Source organism: Mirounga angustirostris, unplaced genomic scaffold (assembly GCF_029215605.1).
Source record: "Mirounga angustirostris isolate CCGP_5_RB_7025 unplaced genomic scaffold, mMirAng1.0.hap1 SCAF_3, whole genome shotgun sequence".
Classification (NCBI taxonomy): domain Eukaryota; kingdom Metazoa; phylum Chordata; class Mammalia; order Carnivora; family Phocidae; genus Mirounga; species Mirounga angustirostris.
In genome coordinates, this window is record NW_026991711.1 from 56048851 (window position 1) to 56071421 (window position 22571).

Below are 22571 nucleotides of genomic sequence, written 5' to 3' on the forward strand. Positions count from 1 at the left end.
TGTTATCTTTACAGGCAGCCTTTAATACAGAGACTACAATGGAGATAATTAACCTTCTAATGGTGCCAGGTACATTAAAAAATGGCTTGATTTTATTACTGTTCCACGCTAAGTCTTCATCCATGACTCATCCAAATATTTCCCCTGCTTTAGGCACTTCTTCTCATGGAGGTCCACAGTTCCTCTGCCAGGGGACCAGTCAGCCACGAAGGAAGGCATGTGAGTGAAACCTAATTCAAACTGGAGGGGGATGTCTTTTCATTTTTGTCCAGTGCTCTCCATCTTGACTGTAGAGTGGTAACTCCTGGCTTCTCCAGATTCTGAGGAATTCACCCCCGGCCTCTCAGCTCTCTTGGAGAACTGGGGGTAGCTTTTCCTCTCACTGGCTCCTCACCACAGTGAGAGACCCATAGGAATGGTGGGATAATGGCTCAGCCTCCTTTATCTGCCAGCACGCAGAGAAAGTCCCCTCCCCACCTCCTCCTTTCCCTCAGTCAGCTCAACAGAGGGCTTTCCCACCCTGCAAGGAAAGCCCTGAGTCCTCTGCTTTTCGACTTGTGACTGCTGAATTTGTCAGGGAGAATAGGAAGCTCAAGGTCAGCCTTTGGGTCAAGTCACATTCTTTACGCCACCAGCTGTACTCAAATACAGCTGCTATTGTATCACTTCTAAGCCTGGCTTCTTGAGTCTTTTTAAAATTTGTTCCAAAGCTGGAGGAGAGACTAGGTAATAGGTTCGATCACCTCCCGTCAAACCCCAGATCTACCCCAAGACAGTTGAGAGAACTGGCAGGGGGTTAAGTGGGTTACTGTAACAACATGATACCAAGTTCCCAAGAAAATATGTGCTTGGAAGACCAAAGCCATGTGGCATTTGGGAACCTGATTCTCTTCCATTCTTTTCCGCATCCCATCAAACATGTAAGGTAGTTTTGATGGACACCATAAATGCAGCATGTTAGTCACAAGATAGACTTCGGAATTTCCCTTTAGCTTCAGTTTCTGAGATGCAACTGTAAACGACTGAACAAAAGCCACAGTTCATGTCTACAAAGTAAACGACTTTCATTTGTCATTACTATCAAGCTTATGAATACAACAACCTCCATAAAAAAAAAAAGCTAAAAGTAATTTATCGAGAGATGTGAAAGAAGACCTGAATAAATGGAGAAGTAGAATGTTCCTGAAAAGGAATACTAAATTTTATAAACATGTTAATTATTCCCAAATTAACATACTGTTTTCAGTATGTTGCAATTCAAATCAAAATCTCAATGATTTTATGTCCCCTCCTCAATTTTTTCTTATGAAAACTTTTTAAACAAACATAAAAGTTGGAAAAAATAGTAGAAAGAACACCAATATATCCACCATTTAGATTTGATACTTGTTATATTTATCTATTCATGCATGTTTATATGTATGATTATACCTGTATATAAACATATATGCACACACTATATATACACATACCATATATATACACAATTATTTATACTGTGTTTTTTATTGTTGCTGAATCATATGAAACCAACTTGCAGATGTCATCACGCTTCACCCTAAATACTTTGATATCCATGTCCTCAAAATATATTTTCCAATATAGTCACAATAACGTGAGCATGACTGAGAAAATTAACGATGATTTCCTAGTGTCTGTTTCATTTTTAAATTTCTTCATTGTCCTGAGAATATGTCACTTATTGCTGCTTTATTCCCTTCAAATCAGAATCAAATGGCCGGTCACCAGTTACATTTGGTTATTATAGCTCTCTAGTCTCTCTCTCTAGCCTAAATCAAGAGTCGTCCCCTTAACAGACTGAGCCACCCAAGCATCCCCAGAATAAACATTTTTAACAAGAGCACTTCCCTAGGTCATGTGATGTGTTCCAAATTGCATCACGTGTGGAGGCATACAATTCAGGCTAGCGTATAATTTAGCGGATGGATAAATGGTGACCACCAAATCTTTCTATTTTAAAGGTGTGGGGAGTTTTTCCCCTTTACAATCAGCAAATACCCCGGAGAGAGAGGGAGCAAAATTATTTTCAAGTGTATTTGATAGAATCAGTAGATAAAGATATCAAAGAAAATTTAGAAAAGGAAGAGTAATTGAGAGTGACTATCAGATATTTAAATATATTTTAAACTTGGTGACAGTGGAGCAAAGCTTAGCACCCTAATGGGTTAAGTAGCCTAAGGCTGGTCAGTCCTGTGGCTGTAGTGAGATGCCCCCCACCTTGGGCTGCCATTTACCATTAACATAAGTCAGGTAACTGAAAAACCTGCCTTAGGAGCTCTTGGCTTTGGTCTCCTTTGCTAAGTCACATGAACACACACACACCAAACTGGCATGGGTTCTTCCAAAGAGAACTGTGAATAGATCGTACACAATGCGTTTGTTGACTCTCTATTCCATTGTTTGGGATCATATTAGAACAAAATCCTTTTCAACAGAAGCCTATTAAACCGGCATATAAGAAAAGGACAGACAATGCTGGCAGTTGAGAAAAACAAAACAAAACAATTCAGATAAACAAACAATGGGTCAGAATGTAATAGGGTTTTTCCCTACTCTCCTGGAAGGCAGTCGTCCTCCTCAGGAGCGTGTGTCCATACCAGCTTTGAAACTGGGAGAACAAAATACCCCGACGATGGCCTGAGCGAAGGCCAGGAGAGCATGAAGGAGAGGATACAGTGCAGTCCCAGGCAAACGGGGAGGGTGGATGAGAGCTGGACCCGAAGCCAGGGCAGGGCCGTGGGAAGAATGCCGCTGTGGGATGGCCTTCTGTTTCTGAGTCTGCATCTCTGTGCATCTTTCCCCATAGGCAGACCTAGTAGGAAAAAAAAACAAAAAAACAAAAAAAACTTACTACCTATACCCCTCCCACCCCAGCTCTGAAACCATCATGAGTCCTGGAAAAAGATAGATGGTGTTCCTAAAAAGGCCTTTGTTCTGCTCTGTTCCTCGATGGGTTTCTGGAAGCAGGCTGGAGAGCTGGGGGGGAAGGAAGCTAAACCACCTTGTCTGACAGAGTCACACAAATGATACGCAGGTGTGAAGTTGCGATAATCACTGTCGTTGGCGGTGGCTGTCTGGGACCCATAAGGAACCTGGGGCCTTAAACCAGCCTTTCTGGGTGAGATACCCTGTGAGGATTCTCAGCTGGGTTCCTCCTCCTCCTCCTCCTCCTCCTCGTGCTGGAGCTGCTCTCCTAGGACCAAGAGTTGATTCAACTGGATTTGACCTACTTGGTGGATTATTTTCTAGCCGAACCAAAAAGAGTGTCCTCTCACTACTGTTTGGGAATTTAGGAGAGAAGAGAGCACTTTGAGGACTATACTGCTGGCAATATAGTAATGCCCCATTGGTCAGCCGACGGTCTCACTTCCTCTTCCTCCCTCCGACGTCAGCACAGACAAGGCGGAAAGGAGAGTGTAGGCAGTTGCACAGACTCAAAACCATGGGCTCAATAAGCCGTTCTTAGGGAAAAAGCATAGTCCACACCTCTTAGAGAGGATAATCTAGTTCAGATACTAAAATTCCTCCGATAATGGCTCACCTCTCCCTTTGCATGTTTTTCTTGGAAGTCCCAAGCTCTGATCGGTCTCTTACCATTTTTGGTGAGGGCAGCATCAAGGTCCTACCTGAGAACAGGCATCCAAATTAGGTATGGTGCTCTTCACGTACATCAATTGATCAATGGGATTTTCATTTCCAGTAATTGCACGGTAACTTTTGAATGCTACTCTAAGGCTAAAGCAATTATGGAATATGATTATATCAGCCGAATGCCTTGCTTTTCATCATCCTGCAGTTAAATTTTTGCAGCATGCATTTTGAGCCCAGGGTACAAGCTAGCACAAAAACTTCCACTCTTATATAGTGTTTTTCCATAGTTAAAAAAAAAATTGCTTTAAGGTACACACATTCCTTTCATAGCCATAGGCATTGACATTTTTGATAACAAGACTGGGCTCAAAGCATAAAAATTTAAATTATAGAAATAGTTATGTTACTAACAGTAGCTAACAGTCCTTCGGAGTTTCCTACTCCTTAGGTACCTGGAATGGTATAAAGCATCTCATAGACAGTACGGTGTGGGCCCTGACCAGTCAGAACTATCACCGGTCTCACACCTGTAGTAGGATACCTGAGGCCGGTTGCCACCCTGGGCACTAACCCTTTAGTTGCTGGGTCATAGGGAAGTATGACGAATTTAGGGGGAGGAGCCTGGCAGGTGATGTGGGTGTTTTTTGGTGGGGAGGAGGTGGGGAATATGTCCAGGGCAGCCTGTATGGAAGTGTTGCGTATTTGAACAACAGGTCCATACAGGTGGGTCCATCTGCTGAATATCATTCGAAGCTGCCAGGCCCTGTGCTAGACCTCCTATTCCCAACACAACCCTGCAAGGAAGTTCCTGAATTTACCTTCATTTTACAGAGAAGGAAATGCAAGCTTACAAAATTTAAAGATCTTGCCCAAGGTTACACAGCCGGTACAAGGAAATAACAAGGATTTTGGGGGGAGCAGTTTTAGGTCTACAGAAAAACTGAGTAGAGAGCGGGGGAGTTCCCATATCCCCCCTCACCTGCACACCTGTTTCCCCTGTTATTAACATCTTGCATTAGTGCGTACATTTGTTATATTTCATAAGTTGATATTGCTATATTATTATTATTATTATTATTAACTAAAGGTCATCGTTTGCATTAGTGTTCACTCTTTGTGTTGTGGGTTCTATGGCTTTTGACAAATGGATAATGGCATGTGTCCAACATTACAGTATCACACAGAACAGTTTCACTGCCCTGAAAATCCTCTGTGCTCCTCTTTGTCACCTGGCCCTCCTCCCCCCTGGCAACCACCGATCTTTTTACTGTCTCCATAGTTTCACCTTTTCCAGAATGTCGTATAGCTGTAATTATACTGTCTACAGCCTTTTCAGACTGGCTTCTTTTGCTTAACAATATGCACTTAAGTTTTCTTCATGTCTTTCTGTAGCTTGATAGCTTATTTCTTGTTATCACTGAATAATATTCCATTGTCTGGATATACCACTGTTTGTTTAGCTATTCATCTTCTGAAGGACATCTTGGTTAACTCCAAGTTTTGGGAATTTTGAACAAAGCAGCTGTAAACATTCATGTGCAGGTTTTTGTGTGGACATAAATTTTCAACTCATTTCTGTAAATACTAAGTAGTACGATTACTGTATCATATGGTAAGAGTATGTTTAGCTTTATAAAACTGCCAAACTGCCTTCCAAAGTGGCCGTACCATTTTGCATTCACACCAGCCATGAATAAGAAAAAATGCATTTTTGAATCACTGTGTTGTATACCTGAAACTAATGTAACATTGTGTGTCAGCTATACTCAAAAGACTTAAAAAAAGAAATAACTAATTTTTATGTAGACTTTTATATTTACAAAGCACTTTTACCTGTATTAACTGTACCTGGGTCACAGACAGACAGATTACTTCAAAAGTAAAGTCCATCAGTATGTTCTAACAAACTGATGGATTTTTCTGTAGTTGGTACTGCCAAAGAAAGGCTGCTACTTATTCGGTGAGCTGCAATAGTTTCTTTACATGTTTATCTTATTTAACCTGCATAACAATCTTCAAAGGTGGCTAGCATCATTCCTATTTTACTGAAAAGGAAACTGAGACTCAGAAGTCAAATACATTGTTCAAGATAACAAAGGAATTCAAACTCAGGGCCACCTATCGCCATATCCGGGGTTCATTACACTCTACCATATTACATTCCCTCAATGCAAATTGTCAGGGAAAATTGTGAAAGACTTTGAAGGGGGAAAAAAAAGGTGAAGAGAAAGGATCCCCAAGTGTCCTGTCTAGTGTGCCCTTCTTAGTTATCTTCCCTTTCACTGCCTCAGAGCTATCGTATAGCTCTGCAAATTACACAAAGCTAATAATAATGCAAATGATTCTTGTCCATAGAGTTGCAAATTACTTGCCTTTCGTGGAGTGCAATTGATAATTGCCCTGTGGATAGACTGCTCTTTGTGTCTACTCGTAAATTCATTTCAGCATTCCCTCTCTGCCTGTATGTGTGTGTATTCACCTGAATTTTCCTTTGAACCAGCTGAAATATCTTACGGGTTTAATGATTAATGAAGGAGTTAATTCCTTGACATGTGTTTATTTTATATTGGCATGACAATCATGATTTTGTCCTTAAAGATTATCTTTTTTTTTTTTTTTTTGAGGGGGGACGCCAGGAGAGGGAGAGAGAGAGAGAGAGAATCTTAGGCAGGCTCCAGCTTCGTATGAGCCCAACATGAGGCTCAATCTCAGGACCCTGAGATCACAACATGAGCCGAAATCAAGAGTCAGACTCTTGACTGACTAAGCCACCCAGGTGTCCCAGGATTATCTTTTAACAGAATGTATTTTGTATATATGCATCAGTAGAATCAAAAGCAATGCCGGTATTATTTCCTTGCCATGGTTTCTGCTTTATAACTCAGGGATCTACAACATCAGCATACAAAGCGCTGATCACTCTGGACTTGCCCTATATCTCACCTTTTGAGATGGATGGTTGAGAGGGTCTTTCTCTTAATTCTTTCTCCAGTCTACTACTACATCATGTCTCATTTCACCCCTGAAACGTTTTTCTTTTTCTGCAAAATTAAGATTCTCTGCTTATTGATACTTTAGAAACAAGGTGTTACGAGAAGGGGAATATAAAATTGGAGCTTAATTGAGAATTTTAGAATTGAATTTGGGCAGTACTTCACACGCCTAATTGTATGACAGATTATTATGTGTTCTGTGGATTTCTCAGGATACTAGTTTCTTCTGCCAGCCTCAGGCTCTTCATTAGCCATTTATAGTTTTATTCTCCTCTGATGAGGCAGGGGATACTTAGGAGATATGTCTTTCTCTGGGTGTGAAGTAATGTCAAAGTACTTTTGGTGGAACAGAAAGTTGAAATTATTGCTCAAACTGTAATTTTGAGAGTCACGAAATATCAGGGAAAAAAGATCTTCGACATAAACCCTCCAAATGCTTTATTTAAACACAAGTAGAAACTGAGTTCCAGAGAAATTAAATGACTTGGCCCCAGCTGACTGGTGACCTTGCTTGAAATAGGACTGCACCCTCATTTCCAGTTCAGTTCTCTTTCCATGACACACAGCAGTTCAATGACCTTGCCCTTCAAGAACTCCAATTAGCACAATAGTTAAGAAATAACTATAGTACGCATTATTTTCCTGAACTTCTCTCATCTTATGAAATCATGCAATTTATAAAAGCTTATTGTTTTACGAATTTGAAGGAAAAATCAAGGGCAAGGTCAATGGTAGCAAATTTGCACTTAAATTACAACTTGCAAAAATAAATTTTAAGGTAATACGAAATTTTCACTGTTGTTCTCACTAACTGGTCTACGTCATATAATGGCCACACATCCCACCTTCCTCCATTTATGAAAGCCCTCGGGTTTTTCTCTTAGCTTTCTGAAGTTAGGCGAGGCTGGCTAATTGATGCTGAAAACATCTTTGCCTACTTAATTCAATAGTTAATGATTAAGAAAACAGTCCATTATTAAGAGCCCTGCATTTACTATCTCTCATTTGCATTCAAATTATTTTTTAAGTTGAAAAGGAAGTTTGAGGGGGAAAAGTGAATAAAAGCCTGGCCTCATTTTTAGAAAACCTTAAGCCTAGAGGCTCCCTTGGACTTTTAGGCATGATAAAGAGAAACAGGTACTGCCTAATGCAGCCATCTGGACCCAAATGGTCCCAGTTGGGGGAAGAAGCATGTATAATTAGAAACAGTCCATGCAGAATAGTGTAACCTAATCAGCAGCAAGGACCTGAAAGATAAGTGCCTCTCTCATATCTCGGTCTGGACCTTTAGGTGGCCCCATTCCCACTCCCTGGTTTGTGTACAGAATTGCTAACCACACAAGGTAATCTACGTGCTTCCCAGTTTCCCATCTAACGGTGTGTGAAGACAGGAAGTACTCGCTTCTGTTAAGATATCTCTCCTGGTCATCACTCACTGAATGACCTGAGTAATCTGCAACCCCTTGGGGGTGGTGTTGGGTGAAAATCTGTTTAATATATCCACTGAACTCAGTAGTAAAGCCCTTGCCTCCTGATATTTAACCCCGCAGGAGAAATGGGTGGTTAGTTAGATAATGTCTGTGCCTATGCGTGAAACAACTCAGACTGCACTAAGTTGCTAAGGAAGAGGCAGGTGATGGGCGACTTAAATTAAAGGTAACTCAAACACATTTATGTCATTCACCACACACTCAGCCCAGAGTGGGAGGAACCACTCATTTGTGTCCTTGTTGCAGACTCATGCAAAGGAGATGCCTGGTGTCATTCAGGAGTGAGCCTCACACTGGGAAGCCATGCTGTTCGCGGGGGCAGGGCTGTGCCCCAAGCCATAGGCGGATGCCCGTATCCTGCCGCAGACATATGGTGCCCCATCATTAGCCAGATGGCAGAAATGTTGGAAAAGACCTGAACACACATGAATTATCTCACCTGGGCTGTGGGAGGCTGTTAGGAGAGGCCGGGCAGGGATCAAATCTGGTGTGTGGCTGTGGAAGGCTGAACAGGAATTTAAAATGTTACAGATGGGGGTCCATGGTCAGCATGGATGAATCTTTGTCATCAGCATCACCTCAACTACCCGCCACATCTACTTACGTGTTGGAAGACAGTTCCAATGTCACATGCTTCCCCCTGTGCCCAAAGGAAATATCAGGGGTTCAGAAGAAGAAGAACTTGCTGTACCTAAAAAATAGAATATTTTCTGAGATAGTCTTATGGCTCAAACTACTTCTCTTGATATATTTCTTTTTAATCGGAAGGTTTGTTTAGAGTCAGAGTTGATTAGATGTTGCTTGACCAGCCTTAGAAGGTTCAGAGTATCTCTAGTACCTTTGAATTGTACAGAAAGTGGTGATGTAGGATTTCATGCTCATTTTTCCAGGAAGAGGGTATATCTCTTCCTGGGGGGTGCCTGGGTGGCTCAGTCAGTTAAGCATCTGCCTTCAGCTCAGGTCATGATCCCAGGGTCTTGGTATCAAGTCCCACATGGGGCTCCCTGCTCAGCGGGGAGCCTGCTTCTCCCTCTCCCTCTTCCACTCTCCCTGCTTGTGCTCCCTCGCCCTCTTTCTCTCTCTCTCAAATAAATAAATAAAATCTTAAAAAAAAAAAACAACCAAAACCTTAAAGGATCTGCAATGTCCAAAATGTTTTGTAGCCACTGGTATAGGCCCAGGGGAACCCAGCCTTTCTAATCATGGCAGGAAAGTATCCTGAAGTGTCATTACATGGAGTGGACGTCTGATAACTTATGACCTTGAATTTTGCCTGGCTCTTGGGTACTTACATCGCCCCTCAGCTGACCGAGGGCACACTGCCTGTCATGTTCCAGAGACAAGTAGCTAGACCACCTCAGGTCTCTCGGACCAGCTCCCACCAAAGCCCTTACCCAGCATCAGCCCGGTGAGCTAGCACCCTAGATGATTCGCCTTTCATAAAGTCATACTCAGGCAGAAAGCAAATGAACCACATTGATGGAAGGACAAGAGCACATGTCCAAGCATGGCAGTGGTATCGTCTCATGAGGGACAAGGAGAACACAGTGGATAGGAAATGACCTGAGTCCTAGTCCACGTTCTGCACTGGCCGGCAACATAACATTGAGTAATTCACCTTCATGCCTTTATTTCAGTTTCCCAATCTGCAGAATGGGGAAGCTGGACTGCATTCCTAAGGCCTCCCTCGCTGAGGACATGACAGACTATATACAAACTCCCTGGCGTGGCTCTGTCTACAGAGAGGTTATGGGAGAGAAGTGGTCTGTTATTAGGAGCTAGTTCATTTTTCTTTTTTCTTTTTTTAAAAAAGATTTTATTTATTTGAGAGGGAGAAAATGAGAGGGGGAGAGAGAGAGCATGAGGGGGGGAGGGTCAGAGGGAGAAGCAGACTCCCCGCTGAGCAGGGAGCCCAATGTGGGACTCGATCCCAGGACTCCGGGATCATGACCTGAGCCAAAGGCAGTCGCCCAACCAACTGAGCCACCCAGGCGCCCAGGAGCTAGTTCATTTTTCTATCTTAAACACCAAGCCATATGTTTTAAGACATGTTGGATTTTGCAATCCATAGAAGGATTAGAAGCAAATAGACACATCCAAGGGGAAAACCATCACTTGTGGGTAGTATCGAGATGTCAGTGATAGGTTAATGTGCTAGTTAAGGCTGAAAGCACAAGACCACATATTTCTGATTATACTGGGGTGCCTGCTCTATGATTTCTGATTTGGAAATATTGTTCATAAATCTCTTTTCCTACCTCCAACCTCCAGTTCTGCTCTTAGCAGATAATATATATTTAGATTTTTTACTCTTGGCATCCAATCCCTAAGGGGCCTAAATTGCCAGTTTGGCGTATTAGTGTTCTCACTTAGGTCTTCTAACTTTTTCACTCCAGTCTCCGGAGGAGGCATCTGAGTCCTTCCATCCAACCTAAACCCCATCCTTTTTGTCTCCTCCCCTTTCCTGTCTATCCCACAGCCAGCAGTCTCTGCCACCCTCACGTCCACTTCCTCCTGCTGGGTGCTCCTGTCTTACCTTCCTCTCAGGCTTTGTCCTCGTCCCTCAAATCTTCTCAGATCTTCCCTACATTAAACATTAAATCAGTTTTCTATGCTCCATTTGCCTTTTTAGTCATCTTTCAATTTTTTTCCTCCCCCCAGTTCCCAAATCCTTGGAGTAAGTAGTTTACATCTGCTGTTTGTACTTCTTTTGCCTTCTTACCTCTGTAGTCTGGACATTTCTAAGCTGCCCTGGAGGTGCTTTCTTGAAGACAGCTTTCCATGTTCCCCTTCTCCTTGTCTCTGGCATTTGATATAACTGTGGGGTAGAGACAGTGCTTCCCGCCACCGACCACCAGTACCCAGTGTTGACGGTGGCTCCGAAGCGGCTGGGCAGACCTCTGTGGACACTGACGCTCTGTCCCCTCTTCCTTCCCAGCACTTCTCATTCGCCCATTCTCCCACATGCCCTGTGCCTCATCGTCCCTTCTGATCAATCCTATGGCGTCTTTTATCACTTCCATCATCCTCAGGACTCGCCGGCTCTTCCCCAGTGACTGGTGATCCAAACTCAATCTCCTCAGTCGGTACTTTAAAAATGTAATTATTCATTGCTTAAAAAGAGTCATAGAGGCACTAACAAAACACGTAAACAGAACAAAAATGTATCTGGAGAAAGAGAAGTCTCTCTCCCAGTCCACTCTCCCAGTTTTCTTTCCCAGAAACAATCACTATTAGCAGTTTCTTATACATCCTGGCAGAGAGATTCCACTTCCATACAAGTGCTTCCTGATCGGGCTACAGCTCAGCACCATGCTGGGGTCCCTGTCTGGACATTTCTGTTTACCTTCTGGACATTTCTCCAAGAATTGGGCTCTACCACACACACTTCCCATCACCAATTTGCGATTTGCTTCACCCCACATGAATCTGAGATGATCCTTGCTCTTACTAGATTGTCTGGGGCTCCCAGGGGCCTGCCCTGTGGCTACTGTGAGGGGCTCCAGGAGTCCTTCCTGGTCAGTCCTCCAGCCCCAACCCCACTAATTTTGACTTTGCTGTTTCTGCCAACCAGAAATTGAAGAAAGTTCTAACTTGTTTTGCGTCTGAACCATGGTTGATTCATGCTACCTGTTGACCTGATTTGCCAGGAAATAAGAATGAAATGACCATGTACCTTTGCTTCTGAGCTGTTGCTTCATTGCCTGGCTTTATTCCTAAGCCCATACATGACCCTTCTTTTTTTTAATTAATTAATTTAGATAGCACCAGCAGAGGGAAGGGCAGAAGCAGAGGGAGAGAGAGAGAATGCTAAGCCAACTCTGTGCTGAGCATGGAGGCTGACATGGGGCTCAGTCTCATGACCCATGAGATCATGACCTGAGCGGAAATCAGGAGTTGGATGTTTCACCGACGGAGCCACCGAGGGGCCCCGACCCCTCTTCTAATGATGCCTTGGAATGATTCGAGAAAGAACTTGAGGTTCTCCACATCTACACTTTAAATCCTGGGTACATGAACAGTGATAACATCTGGGTGCAGAAAACTTAATGCCATTGTGGCCAGAGAGTTTCCTGCTAAATCTGGGGAGAACGGCCCCTCTGGGAGGCATGCTCTAGTTCTGCATCTGACTAAGCAGTAATGACAGACTTGCATTTGGAAAATATCCCTGTAATGACATCAGGAGTCTTAAAAACTGCCTTTGGGGGACATATAAATTACTGTTGTAGTTAGATGCACAGTACCTTAAGTCCAAATAGGAAGACTTTTTTGTTCTTTTATAATCCACCTAATGAATAGCAGGCCTGGAACGGCATTTGCTGAAGAGACGCTATAGTAGTGACTCTTGGCATCATTTTAAATATTGACTTGGAGGTAAATTTTGATATGTTCAACTGTGATTTATTATAGATAATGTCAGGAGAGAGATTACCTCAACCTAGGGTTTCTCAATGTGAGATTACCCTAGTCCAGGGTTTCTGGAATATATATGAGAAAAGCTGGAGGTAAGCCACTTCTCTTTCATGCATATTCACAAAGCACATTGGCCTACTGAAGACTCTAAGAAGTCCCAGAGTGAAATAACTTCTAAACTTTTTTATTAACCTGAACTTATTTGACAATAAAACCCTTTATGCACATGCCTATTAACAGCCTAGAGAACTATGGTTCAGAGGACACATACTGGATAATAATGTCGCTTCAGTTTATCCACGTAAGTTAAGCAATTTATTTATAAATAAATAATTGGTTCCCCTAAATATTTCATGTATTCGTTATACAGTAGTCTCCCCACTTATCATAGGGGATACATTCCAACAGCCCCAGTGAATCCCTGAAATCACAGATGGTATCAAACCATATATATGCTGTTTTTTTCCTATACATACATACCTATGCTAAAGTTTAATATAGAAATGGGGCATGGTAAGAGATTAGCAAGAATAAAAAAATAAAACAATTATAACAATATTCTGTGGATATGAGATGACAAAATGCCTATATGATGACATGAAGTGAGGGGAATGTCATAGACATTGTGACATAGGGGTAGGTAGGCTGTTATTGACCTTCTGATAATATGCTAGGGGGATCATCTGCTTCTACACTACAGTTGACCACAGGTAATCAAGACCACAGAAGACAGAGCCACAGATAAGGGGAGACTACTGTATTACAAGCCAATAGCGTAATATGCCATTATATTGTAAACCAATAACACACAATATAAAAAATAGATGAAATATTTAGGGGGACCAATCATAGTAAAGTTGTTATCTAATATCATCTATAATTCAATATTTATATTCAATCTTTAAAAAGCCAGTTACTCAAAAATACATTTTTAAAAAGATTTTATTTATTTATTTGAGATAGAGTGAGAGTGAGAGAGAGAGAGAGTGAGAGCACGAGTGGGGGAGGGGGAGTGGCAGAGGGAGAGGGAGAAGCCTACTCTCCACTGAATAGGAAACCCAACTCGGGGTTAGATCCCAGGACCCAGGATCATGACCTGAGCCAAAGGCAGATGCTTAACCGACTGAGCCATCCAGGCGCCCCCCAAATACATTTCTTTATAAGTTAAAGTTCTGTTAGCTGGTGCCCTTTAGTCCTTATTGTCCAGTGGCTTTTCCCCCAGTAACCTCTTAAGAAACTTCTGACAGGAACCCGAGGCTCAGCTATTGGTCTCTGACATTTTCTCCCTACAACTTAGTCAAAGAGGTATCAACCTAATCAAGCCAAAAAGCTCTTTGTCACAATCATCTTTACACGCTGGGTGGTCCAAGCTGTCTCTCCCTCACAGGTTCTTTCAAAATGCTATTAGGGATGCCCAGGTGGCACAGTTAGTTAAGTGTCCTACTCTTGGTTTCAGCTCAGGTAGTGATCTCAGGATTATGAGATCAAGTCCCACATAGGGCTCCATGCTGACCATGGCATCTGCTTGAGATTCTTTCTCCCTCTCCCTCTGCCCTTTTCACTCATGGCTCGCTCACGTGCTCTCTCACTCTCTCTCTCTCAAATAAATAAATCTTCTAAAAAATGCTATTAATCTCTCAGAAGTTCTAGGTCAGAGTGTTGTCTTCCTGCCACACGTTGGGCTCTCGGGGAAAAAAGGCCTGAGCCCTGCCCCTGATGTACTTAAATACAAATGAATACAACACATTCTGATCACTTCCAGATAAATATCTACTTATAAATATTTACTGATATAGTGCAAAGAGAATACTTAAGTCTGAGAGCATGTGGAGGGAATAATCAAAAAGGTTGGTGTTATGCAGGGAATATTCTTACTCCTTTTTTAAGAAAGAGGAAACTGAAGCAGGGAGGTTGGAGAATATCAAGGTAAGAAGATGGGAATAAGCCCCGACTCTGGCTGCCTTTGGGGTGAAATACCTGCTGTTACTTGACTCTGGTCTCGGTGTGCTTGCTTCAATTTTCAGGAGAGTCTGATGGGTGAACTCCCCTGCTTGGGGCTGACTAGATCTTGTGTCAGCCCCTCTTATCGAGTTAGCTATGGCTGGAAGGGGCAGTCAGGACCGTGAAGGTCAAACCTGGGTGACCATGCCTACCTCTTCAGCAAATGCTTCAAGTTCCCACCAAAAGAGAATTCTTCATGGCTTTCTGAGAAGGTGGTATAGGCCAAATAGACCTGCTCAAATTTTTTTTTTTTTTTAAGATTTTATATATTCCTTTGAGAGGGAGAGCATGAGTGGGAGAGGAGCAGAGAGAGAGGGAGAAGCAGACTCCTGCTGAGCAGGGAGCCCCATGCAGGGCTCTATCCCGGGACTCTGGGACCATGACCCAAGCCCAAGGCAGACGCTCAACCAACTGAGCCACCCAGGCGCCCCTAGCCCTGCTCAAATCTATCTGCCATTCTTAATAAGTTTGATTCTCATAAGCTTGTCCACAGCTCTATTTTCCAGGCAAGAATAAAATGGGTCTTAAATATGGAAAAGTCTGGTATCTTTTCTGAGCACAAGAGGAATTAAAAAAAAAAAATGGGTTCTAAATTTTTTTGTTTGTTGATGAAACGGATCACTTTTCTCCTAATAGCCAATATTTTAATCTGAGACTGTTTCTATTTCCTCCATTTTCTCAATCATTTGAATTCTGTTAACTTTGTAAGATGATTGGAGGGTAATAAAGACAAAACATGAAAAAAATCGGCTGACATTATCCAAATAGTTTGTAAAAGATTATTTGTAGACCATCCAAAAATGAGGTTATATAGGAAAACAAGGGGGAATAAAGACTAAAATATGGTAAATTGAATGTATTAATTAGAACTCTTGGTTACACTACCAGAAAACCAAATAAAATTGACTTAGGTGAATAGTAGAATGTATTACAAATGTACTGGATATCTCCTAGAAACCAAAGATGCAAATCAGGAACAGTCAGAATCTAGAGTTTGAACATATTCACGACCTTCCGATCCTCTGGCCGTTCTGTCATTTGGTCAGAAGTCCACTTCTAGACTAACTGAGGTGACCAGCTGTGTCGAAGAACTGTAAGTATGGAGTGGGGAGAGTGAATGGAAAGATGGTACTGTTTTCACAAGAAGTAAAAAGAGTGACAAAACAGAGATGCCCATCTTTTTGAAAAAATAGAGAAGCAAGACAGCAAGAGAAAATAGTTTGTCAAGTTCTTAAGTATTTAGAAATAATTAAGGTCCGTTTTAAGGGTCAAGTACTCTCCTCCATTTTAAGGAAAAAAATCCTTCATTCAGGGACATAATTTGAAAGACATACCAACAAATGGCAAGCTTTCTATTGTGCAATAGACAGGTTTATTGTGCTCTTGGCCTATTGTGCAATGCTTAATTACCAATATTTATTGTGCGCTCCTTATACACAAAGTACTCTTTTAGATATGGGGTGGGAGTTACAAAGATGAATGGGTCCCGCCCCCAAAGAGTTTACACTTTGTAGTCTGTAGAAGGAAAAGCAAACTATAATGACTATGTCATTCTAACATAAAGACTGATCACTTGTTAAAAAGCAAATCCTGAACTATTCCATCATTTCCTCTAAAAAAGAATTTGTGGTCTTTTTTTTTTTTTTTAAAAAATGATGCTCTATATGATGCATCACCACAATCTGTGGTCTGAACTAAATTTGCAATCTAAGTGTCCTCAACCATACCTTGCATACTGATCACACAGACTTACCACCTGGTTTTAGCTGAAGACACTGAGTGAAAATGTTTCCTGTTTCTGTTTCTCACTCACCTTTCAGGGGAAGACCAGTGAAGAAAGGGGAAAGTAGGTTAGTTTTTATAAGTGATGTAAGTGTGCTTTTATTTATTATTGTTATTATTTTCAAGTCTGGTTTTTAAAAGTCTGGGAAGTTGAGGGGATTAAGAGTTTGGTGAGAGAGGAGGTTTGGGAGGAGATACCAGCAGGTGGCGCTTGTGTCCCCCTACGAGATTAGAATATTTTACGCATCCTAGAATCCTGTAGGAATTAAGGGCGACTGTGCATGCACTCAACGCAAGTGACATAGATCATGTCGTACTCTAGTGCCGAGTACACGAAGTCACCGGTTCCAGCCTGTTGCCCAGGCCATCATCTTTCTGCACTACCATTTGAAAGACTGGCTCACCTACCAGCAGGGTTGTAGTATTTTCTACAAGCATCCTCATCTCTCCTAGCCAAGTCGCTCATAGCGACCGTCAAGATGGTTATCTCGCAGAGATGAAGGCCCAAGAGAGCTGGAGCTACCACTTCAGAAGGGAGTGGGGTTTTATCAGTCTTCAGCTGGTCTGCCCTATGCTGTCAGATGTTCTGTCGCCACGTCTGGGCAGAACGTGAATTTGCTTACACGTCAGTCCCCATGTCCTTTGGGGGCAAGAAGAAGCGGCACGAGGACACTTTGACGGTACCTGTGCGCGGGCTCAAAATGTGCTGTTACTGGCTAGTTGAGGTCACTGGTTTTCTTACCTCTCTCTGCACCACTCAACTTCGGGGCTCAGTCAGCCATAGCCAGCCTCTGTCCCTCATGTGCCAGTGGATTCTGTCCACCATCAAAACTACCCTCATTTTGAAAGTCCTTCCTTTCTGTGTTTGTAGTTTCCCCCCATCGCTCAGAATACCTTCTGCCCTACTCCTATTTGTCTCTTCGCCCTGGGGTCCAGCCAGGGACTACACAGGAAGAAGGGCAGCCCTACAGTCTGAGGGCTACAAGTTCGCATCCCCTCCGCCACGGACTGCACCGGTGACCTTAGACAAGTTGTTTTTTTTTTTACTTCCTCTGTAGTCTGGGGAAACAGTTTTTCCGCTCATGGGATCCCTGGATTAATGAGATAATTAATGTAGACTACTCAGACCACCACTGGTTCATTGTAGGCGCCCAAATGCCACGGGTCTGACCCCTCGGTGAGAAACTGCCTCTTGGGGAGCTGTGGGTCAGAGAGCAGAATTGAGATAACCTCTCACCTCCTCATGATCTCACTGTATTTCAAACCCCATCTATTGCCTCGCTGGCGTCTTCTCAGACCCTCTAAAACCTCTTGTCCCCCCAAATACCCTGGGCAGCAGAAAGAAACCCAGGGGCGTTGGGCGTCTAAACGAAGGTCACCCCGGAAACGGGGTCCGGCCCCCTGACGTACCCCCGACTGCCAGGCGGAGCGTAGCGAAACCGCTGGGGACCCGCCCGGCTCCGGGCGGAGGAAGGCTCAGGGCTGGACTGACAGCTTGGGTAGGAGGTGGAGAGAGCAGGCGGCGCGGCGGAGGAGGGGAGAGCCGCCGAGAGGAGGGAGCAAGGGCGGGAGCAGACACATGCGCGCTGCCTGCCGCCGCCGCCGCCGCCGCCGCAGTCCTTAGCTTCCCGGGGACAGGAAACCTTCGAGACCGAGCTGCCACTGCCGCCTCCCCGACTGCCCCCCATTCCGCGCGCCTGCCACACCCTCCTCCCCTTCTTCCAGTATCTTCCGGTGGGGCACTGCAGGGACTCGGCCCGCGCTGCAGTCTCCCCCTCCCGGGGGAAAGCTGTGACCCCCCCCGCAGGAGCGGCGGGGCGGGGTGGGGGGGCCTGGGAGAAGATGGCGACGCCGGGAAGCGAACCCCAGCCTTTCGTCCCTGCCCTCTCGGTGGCTACTCTGCACCCCCATCACCATCCCCACCACCACCACCACCACCATCAGCACCACGGAGGAACCGGAGCCGGCAGCGGGGTCGGGGGAGGCGGCGGCGGCGGCGGCGGCGGCGGCGGCAGCGGGGGCTTCAACCTGCCCTTGAACCGGGGGCTGGAGCGCGCGCTGGAGGAAGCGGCCAATTCCGGGGGGTTGAACCTCAGCGCCAGGAAATTGAAGGAATTTCCCAGGACCGCGGCCCCGGGGCACGACCTCTCGGACACGGTGCAGGCAGGTGAGAAAGGGCCGAGGGGCAGCCAGTGGGCGTGGGTGACTGGCTGTCGCGCCTTCCCCTCGCCGCGGCCCGTCAGATCTGGCCTCGCTGGGGGTCCTCTGGCCGGTGCTCTCCAGAGTAGGGAACACGCGTGGGCGCGGGAGAGGCGGGCCCGAGGAGGGCAAGGTGGCCCCCGCCTGGCCGGAGAACTGGGGTGCGCCCGGCTGCGGCGTCCGCGAGCTCGCGGGTCTCCGGCTCCCCACCCTGCGGCGGCCGCGCCAGGGAAGTGGCGGCCGGGCCGGGAGTCGCGGGCGCGCTGTGGAAGTGGGAGGTTTGGGGCGGCCGCGTCGGCTTCCCCGGCGCCGCGCAGAGGCCGGGGAAGCCGAGCGCCCGGCCGGTGCTTCCGACCAAGGCAAGCCCGGTTCGCGCCAGGCGTCGCCCGTCCGGACGGGGAAACCGAGACAAAGGTGGCGCGCCCGGGGTCGACCCGAGGGCAGCGGCGCATCGCCGGGCGGTCGGGCAACTTGGTGCCGACTGCGAGGAGGTGCCAGGCTTCCTCTTCCTGCGCCTGTGCGAGGGAAGAGTCGCTGGTGGTGTCGCCGATCCGAATGGGCAGCCGCTTCGCCGGCGGTCGGCGCGGCTCCCGCGTTCCTTGCCTTTCGCTGACCGCCCACGCGGTTCGGTCCTGCCGCCGAGGCTCGCCGGTTCTCAGTAACCCGATCTTTGCGGGGGCCCAGCAGGGGACGGCATGGCATATTGAAAGAAAAGTAGTTAAAGTGAGCCGGTTTTCCTGTGTGAACCCGACAAGTTGTAACTCGCGCCAATGAGCAGCCAGCTCTTTCAAGTTATGTCATGTATTGACATATTTCTGAGACGTCTGCTTTCTCTTTGGTAGTTGGAGTTCCTGGAGCGGGATCTATAAACAGGAAGGAGGGTGGTGGAACTCGATTCGGGCCTTGGGATCCCTTAGAACTGCCTTGGTTTCCGACCATCCGGTTCAGCTCCCTGAGGGGCAGGGTTTGTATCTTGGCAAGCGCCCAACATTTCCCAGCGCAGTGGGTGCCCCATTTTGGAACCACTGCCCAGACCTCCTGGCTGTCATCACCTCATGGGCTGAGTGTCAGACCCCTTGGATACCGGATGGCTCAACTCTCAGCTCCAGATCTCCCAGTTTCCTCTCCTGGGGGAAGAAAGGGGGTTGGGCCAGGGAGCAAGGCTTTTGGAGCTAGGTTTCCAGTGCTTTTTGTTTTCGACTTCAATTCAGTAAACATCTTTGAGCGTCTTAATGAATATTTAGAAAGAATTCCAAGTTCGCTGGAGGCAAAAAAGGGCTCTTTAGGGTCATTAAACTTTGTGACTTGCATTAGGGATAGTCAGGAATGAGCGAAAGGGAGGGAATTTCCAGAGTTGAGCTCTCAGCAGCTGGGGAGTCTCTCGATAGGACCTCTTAGTTACATTTTCTCAAGTGGAAGTTATTCCAAGAATTGCCTGAATCATTAATTTAAAAAAAAAAAATCTGTTGTTAAGTTCTACCTCCCTTTTGCCTTAGAGTATACCAGGGACTGTGGAAGGATTGGATATGACTGGGGAAAACAGAGCTGGCATGACCAATGATAGGTGTTTGTATGGTCAGTAGGGGGGTTTGAAAGTTGTTGGTCACTTCAGTTATGCAGACGTTTATTCCCAAATTTGAGTGAACTTGATGTGTCTGCTGTGTTGGCATGTCTTTGAGACCTGTGCTTTTAAAAGCAGGGGCCACCTTTTTCAGTTAAGACCTTGCCATGTGAGGTAAATGCTCCACGATATTCCTGTTCTCCTCTCTTGCTTGCTTGTGGTGAACTTAGGCTGTGAGTGTTGCCAGTTTTTAATTATGACCCTTCCTTGCACATGTTTAATGTTCAGAGAATTCTAACTAGTTAAAACTCAGAATCTTAATATGAATTTCCCAACCAAAAAATGCAATTTTAGTTATGGGATAGGGAATGTCACCAACGTTTGTAGAAATGTAGGACAACCTGGAAAAGATAAAGTGTGTTCAACGTAGCCAGCTATTTCTCGTGAAATGTGAGTACCCCGATGTATTCAAGGGTTGCTTCTGCAAAACATCTTTGCCTCAGGTCAAAAGCTGGCTGTAAACCAAATGTATTCTGTCCTTTGTTCTAAAGAAATATTTACTGATCACTGTTCTTTATTTGGAGAAGCAAAAATCAAAATAAAGCAAGAGTTAAATCACCCCCAGTTTGCACAGTGTTGACATTTACTGCATATGAAGTTCCAGCAAAGTGGAGAGTATGAGGAGTAAGACATACAATAAAGATAGTGGTTTCTCCTGGTTAATATTTAGTTTACAGAAAAGCTCTTAAACTCAGAATGGCACATGAAGATTCTTAAAGACCTAAGATGTAAAGTGTACTTTTTCATAAATTTTGTAAAATGAGGAGTGACATAGAAAGCTTTTTCTCACTGCTCAGTTGTGTAACACAGGCCATTTGGTTTATTCCCTAGCAGCCAGCTATGCAGACCTGCACTCTTGGGCAGTGTAACCTATCTGAACAGAGTGGAAAACTGGGATGTAAGTGCAGAAACATAGAGGCCGGGGGCCGCTCAGTAGATGCCTAAGCTCTGTCACTGAAGTGCATACATATTTTTCACAGGGAAAAAAAACCTCACAAGCCCTCACTCAGAGTGCCTCAAATAGGCTCAAAGCCTATTGATTTGCTCATATTTGAGTCGAAATAATGTTGTTGTCAGGGCCCAGTCTTTTTTCAGGTGAGAAGGTTCGGAAAGAAAGGCGGACTTATGCTGGGAGAAGCATGAACAAAAGAACCACGATTAGCTCTTGGTCTGTGCACTTTGCAGTGTGCCAAGTACTTCATCTGCATTATCCTGCTCAGTCCTCACTGGAAGCCTATTCATATCCTCACTTACAGTTGGGGAGATTGCAATTGAGAGAAGTCAGGTAATATGCTCAAGATCATACCCCTACTTAGATGGTGAGCCAGTGACTGGACCCTGACAGTTTCACTTTGGCTTTTATGTTCTTGACCATTTTCCTGTGAAGCAGAGAAGAGGTGGAGAGGAGCGGAATCTGGGAGGCTGTTTGGAGGTTCATTCGGCCAACATTCATTCCACGAGAACCTGCCAAGCCCCGCTAAGTGTCAGGCACTCTTTTAGGCACCAGGGACCATCAGAGAATCCCTGTATCCCTTCATATGGAGTGTGCATTCTGTTTGGAGGGGGATGGGGAGAGAAAGGAGGAAATTGATTTTGCAGAATGAGTTGGAATATTTACAGTACAAATATAATGCCTTGTTTTAGAAAGACACATGCAGCCTTGATTTAAGGTGACTTGAAGTAGCTTGTAACAACAAGAGCACAAAGGATGACTAGTAAGAAATAGAAACTGAAGCTTAAAATTGGGCCTGATAGGGGCGCCTGGGTAGCTCAGTTGGTTAAGCGACTGCCTTCGGCTCAGGTCATGATCCTGGAGTCCCGGGATGGAGTCCCGCATCGGGCTCCCTGCTTGGCAGGGAGTCTGCTTCTCCCTCTGACCCTCCCCCTCTCATGCTCTCTCTCTCTCTCTCATTCTCACTCTCAAATAAATAAATAAAATCTTAAAAAAAAAAATTGGGCCTGATAAAAAGAAGTACACACGTGCATCAGGAAAGCAAACTTTTTTTTTTCTAGTGCTGATTTATTAAGTGTGTCATTTTGGGATGAAGAAGTTCAAGATGGTGTGGAATGTGACTGAGAAAAAGCAAATCGAAAAGAGGAGTAAGAAAAGAAAGTGTCTGTCTCAGATTGATTGCAGGAGGTGCTAGAAAATAAAAAGGAAGCCCTTGGACTTGATTCGCAGACAGTTGGTGAGAATTGGTCCAATTAAGGAGAGGGTGGAAGGGCGCCTGAGTGGCTCAGTCGTTAAGCGTCTGCCTTTGGCTCAGGTCATGATCCCGGGATCGAGTCCCACATCGGGCTCCCTGCTCAGCAGGAAACCTGCTTCTCCCTCTCCTCCTCCCCCTGCTTGTTCTCTCTCTCTCTCTCTCTTTCTCTCAAATAAATAAACAAAATCTTTAAAAAAAAAAAAAAACAGGAGAGGGTGGAGTGTATCATGGCAGTATCTTTTTTTTTTTTTAA

At 44.9% G+C, this 22571-nt stretch overlaps 1 protein-coding gene and 1 long non-coding RNA gene across 8 annotated transcripts in view; one reads left to right on the top strand and one right to left on the bottom strand.

Moving 5' to 3' along the window:
- Window positions 1–1499: 1499 nt before the first annotated feature.
- On the bottom strand, window positions 1500–17798 carry LOC129045596 (uncharacterized). Of its 3 annotated transcripts, XR_010410005.1 has the most exons (5): window positions 17702–17798; window positions 10818–11184; window positions 8700–8786; window positions 8535–8600; window positions 1500–2833 (listed from the first exon to the last, which is right to left on the bottom strand). It is a non-coding gene; the product is annotated as an uncharacterized LOC129045596 (long non-coding RNA). The 3 variants fall into 3 exon arrangements; XR_008505547.2 differs by lacking the exon at window positions 17702–17798 and having other exon boundaries at window positions 10818–17679; XR_010410006.1 differs by lacking the exons at window positions 8535–8600; window positions 17702–17798 and having other exon boundaries at window positions 10818–17679.
- An 88-nt stretch (window positions 17799–17886) lies between these two features.
- The window catches only part of LRCH1 (leucine rich repeats and calponin homology domain containing 1), a 191425-nt gene continuing 186740 nt past the window's right edge, over window positions 17887–22571 (top strand). For all 5 annotated transcript variants that reach the window (XM_045869457.3, XM_064586101.1, XM_064586100.1 and 2 more), the window contains exon 1: window positions 17887–18458. In XM_045869457.3, coding sequence (XP_045725413.1) covers window positions 18134–18458 — 325 coding nt within the window. In that variant the 5' untranslated portion in view covers window positions 17887–18133. The remainder of the gene's footprint in view (window positions 18459–22571) is intronic.